The sequence below is a fragment of the Apaloderma vittatum genome, unplaced genomic scaffold (assembly GCF_000703405.1).
Source record: "Apaloderma vittatum isolate BGI_N311 unplaced genomic scaffold, ASM70340v1 scaffold34077, whole genome shotgun sequence".
NCBI classification, from domain to species: Eukaryota; Metazoa; Chordata; class Aves; order Trogoniformes; family Trogonidae; genus Apaloderma; species Apaloderma vittatum.
Window position 1 is genome coordinate 2,227 of NW_009725100.1, and position 8,038 is coordinate 10,264.

General features: G+C 39.2%; 1 protein-coding gene across 1 annotated transcript; it reads right to left on the bottom strand.

Moving 5' to 3' along the window:
- Positions 1–4,863: 4,863 nt before the first annotated feature.
- On the bottom strand, positions 4,864–5,027 carry LLPH (LLP homolog, long-term synaptic facilitation (Aplysia); the record flags this gene model as incomplete). The annotated part of the gene is made up of 1 exon (XM_009872782.1): positions 4,864–5,027. A coding segment is annotated over one exon (164 nt), but the record flags the coding sequence as incomplete, so codon positions are not given.
- Positions 5,028–8,038: the final 3,011 nt, after the last annotated feature.

Genomic DNA, 8,038 nt, shown 5'->3' on the forward strand with positions numbered 1-8,038 from the left:
CAGGAAGAATAAAAGGGCAGTGGGAATGAGGGGCTTGTCACAACTGGGCAGTGTTTATTAAATGGAAGAAAGTTGTCAGTTCTCTCTCACTTTTAGCTCAGAAACAAACTAACAAAAACAACCCAGTGACTATTTCTCCTGAAGTAGGAAATCATGAATTGAGCAGTGCAGCTGGGGAAAAGGAAGGGGAAAAGTTCAAAAGAAGAGCTCCTTCCTGCAGCAGCAAGCTGTCAGACGGCCCAGTCATCCCCTGAAACCTCACCCTTAGATAAGTTAAAATTGATGGCAAAACTCTGGCACAAAACTCTGGCTTGAAGAAAGCAATTTTGTGGCTATTGCTTCAGACTCTAATCATCCCCACAACTGCCATAACTCAAATAAGACCATGCCACCCAGAGGAATGGATTGCTTTGCACCTCTTGGATTTCTGCAACGCTGAGGCTGTAGTCCTATAATCTCTAATACCAGGCAAGTTCATGCTGCAAATCTGACACAGATCAAACATGCAACTTCCATTAAATTCACTAGAACCCACATGACTCTTTAGGCAGCAGGAGGAAAAGGCAGCGAGGTAGAAACAAATGCACAGTACAGAGCCTTTTAATAGATAAAGGAGGGCTACTTCGGTTGTTTTTTTTTAAAAAAAAAACAAAAAAAAATAAATTTGTGACCATGTATCAGATGAACATCACATGGCCACCCAGTACTAGGCATCCCCAAACCAGATTTAATCTACCCTATAACCACAGTGTCAGCTGAGGATAAAGCCAAAGATAAAGCAAACTGACAGAATCAGAGAATCTGTAAAAGCTCGCAGCTGACTACATGCACCAGCAGAGCATATGTTGTGTGATCCTTACAGTAAAATGTAACTGGGACTATAAGAAAAAAAACACTGACCTTAATTACTCTAATGCTATGCCCACCATTGAACAATGCTTTCAGCACCATTATTCAACGCTCTTGTTTGACCTAGCTCCAGAACTTCTCCCCATCTTCAAAATGCCGCACTGTGTGGGGGCTACATTAAGGAAAAGAGCCACTGGTGCCATGGGAAAAGAGGTGGCACAGCAGAGCAGTGCTCAAGCCACAAGACTGTCTCACACAGCCCTGCCTTCACCAGCTATTTGTTCTCAGTCTTGTAGTGCCTCCTACTGACAATGGTTTTTTTGCACAGTAAGGCTGTAAAATGATCCAGTTGAAAAAAATAGGGGGAAATAAGAATATTTTCACAGAATATCGCAGCTAAATTAGTTCCCCAACTCAACTGTCTACACAGTGCAGAAAAGAAAGTGTCCCAGAGCAGGAACGAGTTATCAGGAAAGCTCAAGCACTGCACTGCCACCAACACCACTTATTCTAGGCATCTGAAATAAGTCACTTTAAAGCCAAGTCCTGCATACGGTGTCAAAAAGGGCATGCACGGTCATCTTCTCAATAAACTGCCATTGATCTGCAGGACACTTGGCAATTTGATAATGCTGTTTTTATACTGCATACACACATTTTATACAGGTAAACATTTCAACAAAATGACAGTATTTAATTCTTTCAGTTCTGGCATTTATGTTTGTACCTCAAAAGTGCTTACATCAGAGAATCACAGAATCACAGAATGTCAGGGGTTGGAAGGGACCTCAAAAGATCATCTAGTCCAGCCCCTGCCAGAGCAGGATCACCTACAGTAGATCACACAGGAATGCATCCAGGCAGGTTTTGAATGTCTCCAGAGAATGAGACTGTATCATTTCCCCTACCTTTCATAGGTACATGAAACACAGCTACCACAGCACTTCGCAGGTAAGTGGCAGAATTACAGTAGAAGAAGTTGCAACAAAGCAGTTCCATCATCATGCAGGTATACAATCAAGAAAAAACATTGAAAATGCCTTTTCAGTTACACACTTTCAGACTTCATCAGTTTGTTTAATCAACCATAACCTTTTCTCCCCCAATCAAAACTTAAAATGTTTTTAGATAAAGATCAACAAATGATGATAGAATTAGAACACAGTTTAGAAGCAGATGGTTTACTACTTTGAAAATTCCTCTACAGGCTTTTAAAACATCAACTGATCAAACAGAACATGTTTCAGATTCAGCAATGTAAACTGCATGCTCAATTGTAACTAAAAATTTGGTATTCATATTCAAAAACATAGCTGCTCAAAGCAGACTTGAAGCAAATTCCAAACACAAAATTACAATATCCGTATATACTAGATGCCAAAATCCTAGAAGGTAGAATTTCCCTGCGGCATCTGTGACTCAACCTCTGAGGTTATTCCACTACTGCACATTTAGCCAGGTTCCTGCCACCTGTCTACAAGTGAGCCTTCAGCCAGGATTACACATCCCACCCAGCCAGACTCCTAAAATCCCTCCTGGCCCACAGAGAGCTCTGCCTCACCCAAGCAGGCCCTGATGTTGTGCAGGGGAGTACACTGGTACTAGGCTAAGAGCTACCTTCCAGTAAAGACAGGCGTTTATTCCCTTCTTATCCTGTTTCAACTTAAAAATCAAACAGGATGTCTTAAAATATCTGTAGTTTAAGTGAACCTGTTTGACTTCATCCTGGACACCATGAAGGAAATACCTCGCAGAGCTCATATTGTTTCAGCTGGTAGGAAGCAACTGCTAAATAAAAGATCAGTGCAGCATCCGCCGTCTCTCACTCAAGATTCAAATCCTTAATCTGGTCACAAAAGCAGCAGACTAATGAATTTGGGCAACAAAGCTCAGGGCCAGGTCATAAAAGCAGAAATAAAAAAAGAGTAGATGCAGATCATTTTCTCTTAGAGAGGAAGGCGCAGAGGCAGAATTGGAACAACTCCAGAGAGAGGAGAGGGTAAGGCAATACAGCTGTGGCAGTCTTGATTAAGATGAGACACAGATTATGGCTGCACACCTAAAGAATCAAAATAAACCCATTTTGAAGCTGGACATTTAAGTGGGAGTATACTGCCAGTTTGATTATTTCCACTTAGGAAAAGCCATCTGCTTTCCCACCCACAGCTGCTTGAAAGTAATCTGATTTACAAACAAGCATGTAAAAAATAGCACTGTGCTTACACTGCAGAAAAAAAGCCATATTGTTAGCACTTAAACCCAAGAAACTTCCCTCCACAACCCCCCAAAGCACACATTAAACAAACTACAGCCTACATTATTAAATACAGAAATACAGTCTGTTCAGTCAGAATGAACCTTCTAGAACACTTTCCTCCATATTAATCAATTAAAAAATTGTACTAATCTAAACGCTAACATGTTTGATATTGAAATCTAGACCCATTTATCCAATTTAAAAAAAAAATAAAGCATCTGTTTTTAGCAGGGATATTATCAACTTTATTGAAAAATATTTCCATTAAGTTTTTAATGGCATAAACTGGTAAACTTCATCTATACCTCTTACCAAGTCTCACCAACGGTCAAATGTATGTGAAAACAGAAGATGCATTGGTTATTTCCTCTAACACCCTTGCAGTTCTTTACCTGAGCAACAGAACATTTTCCCTCTAACGATCATTAAAAAAAAAACTATGTACTTTTCCAGAAAATATAAAGAGTTTCTATGAGGTTGACTTCTTGGTGGATTTTAGCACAGCATAATCTAGTTACCTTTAAAATAATTTTAAACTAGATTTTTTGAAGAATTTTGAAACTACTTACTTTTAAAAAGATAGACCCTATTTCCTACACCCAAGTTATCGCAACAGACACACACACACCACAATTTGTGGGCAATTACAGAATGTGGATCCCACCTTCAATGAAGCTGGGCAAAGGTTATGCCCCATATCGATAATGCTACTTCAACAGGCAACACACTGCAGGACCAGCACCGTAATTATTTCCATCCTTGAAATGGGAGACATTTTAAAAACACAAGCTTTCAGGGTAACTAATTCTTGCATCTGTCATCACATGTTATTGCCGAGTAATATGCAACCAACTGTAGCTAATCACATATAAATGGCATCTGTTAGGCAATCACGCAATATTTTATTCTATGTCCACATCGTAAAACAGGATAGACGAGTACCATTTTAAGATGAAGGCTACTGAAAATGCATATGGAAAAGTAAAAACCCATTTACTTGACTAAAACTTGGAAATTGTCTTAAATAAAACTTTTTTTATTTTCAATATGTGCATTTGCATTCTCTCATGTTAATACTAAAAGAACCAGCTCTACTTTCAGTTATTTCATTCCTACAATATTTCAGTTACAGGGAGCAGTGAAACACTTCTTTGTTCCAGTAATTTTCTCTTTCCAAATTGAAGTCGGACTGACACTTTGTGTTTTTACTTATAGAAGTTTCATGAAGCCTTGGTGTCGATTTAACAGTGTATAATCTCTTTAAAATTACATGTTAAAAGCCCGTTTTTGTTAATTACCAGATGTCAAAAGCAACACGAGTCACCACAACAAAAATAATTTTACAGAAGAATTTAAAGGATAATAGTGAGTTTACAGAATCCTTTGGTAAACGTACTAAAAAGGCAAGTTACACTGACAAAGGCAACAGTACAAACCCCATGTAGTTTCACTATATTTAGGTTTACCTTTAGCATTTTCAGCATTCACAATGTAAAAGATGAAGATCCCTGCCCCTCAAGACATAACCACAGACACTTAGTCTATTCAAAGGCACTTGGCTTGCTTTTTGTATTTTTTTTCAAGTTTGGTAGACACCAAGATGATATTGCTTCTATCGCTTGCTGACCTAACCGTCTCTCGAAAAGTTCATGCAACAGAATAAATTATACTCGGTGGCCAAGCACAAAAACACCATGTAATTATTTGAAATATTTATTTTGTGATTAAAATATTCATGATTGTACAAAACTCTGATTTTACCAGACTAGGCCTTTGGCCAATTTTGATTTTTTTTTCCCCTTAACACGCTGTGCCTTCAGCTTCTTTCTCTGCCTGGAATTCATCCATACTGGGTACTGTCCATGCTGGTCTAGAAGAGTTTTTTTGTTTCGTTTGTTATCTACATCCATTTTGCAGTCATCTGAAAAATAATGGTATTTATAGTGAGTAAAATACACGAACCAGTTTCACAGACACCATTTTATTACTAGATTCACAAAAATGATACAAATGTATACTAATGTACAACAGTATTTGTAGGTCGAGAGCTGAAGGATTTATACACTGAAAGTGCTTTCCAAACCAATACAACTCCAACCCAGGAACTTCAACAGCTGATAGTAAATATGCAGAATTTTCCCTGAAGGCCCATGTCTGGGCAAAGCACCTTATTTTTCAGTCTGCCATCTGTTATAATACTCTGTCTAAAAGCATTGTGTGTGGTCTCCATCAAACGCTGCAATCATGCAGGAAGCCACAGGCTTACTGAAACATATGCACAATTAAACACTTTTAATGATGTGAAGTTTAACAACTGTTCTGAAAAAAAACAAAATTAATTTGAGTGGAAGATCAAGACAGGTAAAGGGAAGAATAAAGAGAAAAGCTGTATATACAATGGCAGTATGAAGCATGAGTCAGTGATGCTACACATCTGCCTCAAAAAGTGAGCACAAGGGTCTAACACATTTAGAGACAGAAACAGAGGATTAGTCTCCAGGATAGAAAAGACTGTCCATGCCATGGTCACTCCAAAGAACAGCATCCCCAGCTAGCTAACACCAAATCAATGCCATGTCCTGGTGAGACAACAAGGCTACAAGGGGAACACCTAGTCATGTATAGATCTGCACTCCACTAGTTAATTACAACCTTGTTTCCAAACCATCCGTGTGCACTTCTAAAAGCTTTATCAAGAGCTTTTTACAGAGAGGAAAACAACCCCTTTTTCTGTTATTCCTGCATGATCTTGGGAGACAAAAGTTTCTGACGAAAAGGCCAACATGCTGTTTCAACAGTTAAAGCATGCTGATAGTCTACAGGGATCTGCACCACAGGGCTAAGCTTAGAGAGCCCTAAAGTTGGATACAAATACCTGCAGTCAGCAGAGAATCAGCACAGGGGCCTGCTGGCACAACCAAAAGCTGATCTGACAGAGAACACGCAGTAAATGAAGTCCCAGCTCCAGAAGTCTCCTGAGACACCAGAGAAACACGAGGCGTTCTTAACAGCATTATTTTGCGAATGTCATTCAAGGAGAAGTGACCTCCAACAACATAACACAAACAAAACAACACTCCAAGAAAACCAACTCTACATGAGCTTCTTCTCTAACTCCTGTCCTATCACATGACTGAGGTCAATCTGTTACATGAATTCTGACTCTAAGAAAAGCACATCCACAATAAGCATCAGCTGCATTATTAACTATATGAAGAAATACTCCTGGACAAAAAATACCAGTTGTTCACATAGCATAATGTTTTCATCATACTTCACAATCTCAAGGACATTGTAGGAATCGGCAACAGGAAGAAACTTTCTGAAGTGGTCCAAGGACATAAAGAAAACCTATCAAATGAGGTAAAGCCAAAGAGAAAAGGACCAAGAAAAAAAAAAGCTATGAAAGTAATTGAAGTAAACTCAATGGAAATGATGTGCATGCTCACAGTTTTAAAAATGGCTACAAAATCATTTCTGACTAAAGGTTAGCCAGACCTTGCAGTGTGAACTCCTCTGTGTCCACAGTTAGTCCTGAAGAGTCCTCTCAATGAGACAATTATTTTCACAAAATTTTTAGTTGTTTTGTGAAATACCTTTATCTTCGGTATTTCTGAGGCTGCTCTCTCTCTACAAAGGCTGAGTGAAATTGGCCACTTGCAGAAAAGTTGCCAACAAAGTGGGAAGGGGCTGCAGGAATGGCAGATAGCCAGGCATTTGCTTCAGAACTAGGTTTAAGACAATGATGTTCCCCCCACCTTTAGCACTGGAAAACTGACAACGTCCCAAAGCATTCCGGCAATTCAGTCCTAACAATCCCATAAAGAACAAGTTTAACATCTCGTTTATGGGATCACAGATAAAATAAAAAATTACACTACAAGCTACCCTTAACTGGGCAGACATTTTCCCATAGCATTCTATTTCCATTTTCAATACAGTTTACAGGCTGTGCTATTCAACCTCACAACACTTCCCTATCTTTCCTAATTTCTCTAACACTGACAAAACTGGATGTCTGAGTGACAGTGACTCTATATCCCCACTGTGGTGTCTCAAGAGACTTCTGCACGCCACAAAAAAAGCTTGCATCAGCAATATTCTAACAGCTTCAGTGGCATAAATTGAGAAAAAAAAGGACTATGACTTAGTTTAGACTGCTGTTTTGGAAAAAGAAGGTGTCTTTCTGGCTCCTGTCCAATACATAGTTATTAAAAACCTTTGTTTCCACTTTCTGTGTTACCTCCTCTACACCTTACAACCTACTGAAGCAACAGGGAGCAAGATGGCATTATCTGTAGCAAACTAACGCCACTCACTTCCACGCCATGTGCAATGTAGCATTAACTAGCAAAGACAACCGAGGCCCTACCACTCCTATCCTGACACTGTACATTTAAATAAGAAAGAAAAAAAATCACGCTATTTTTGATAAAATATCTAAAAATTACTTCAGATTTATGTCCACCTTAGTGTCCTCCTTAAACTAGGAGGGAAATCATATCCCATTTCCAGTTTAACAGCAAATACAGTGCTGTAACTGGAACAACTGTTAAGTGCTGAACCCTCATTCACCTGTCTTCACAAAGAGATGTCTCTATAAAATACTGCATACTTTGAATCAAAAGTTAATAAGCTTGTTCCACAAGTAAGCAAATGCAATACAGAAGCTAAGGTTGTGAGATGGCTAGATTCAATGATTTAACAGAATTCTTTGGCTTTAAAAGATAAAGGCCTGGAATAATCCTAAATCTGATCACGATAGTTAAAGTCACAGGAACAATACTAAGTAACACCGCAGTACGTCCCTGCACTCGGGTGATTTCAACAGGAAAAACCGGTAGAGTGAAACACATACTAGAAATGCGACGGGGGCAGGGGGCTGGGGGTGAGGAAGGGGCAGCCGGGCACTCAGAAGGCAGGTCTCGGGCG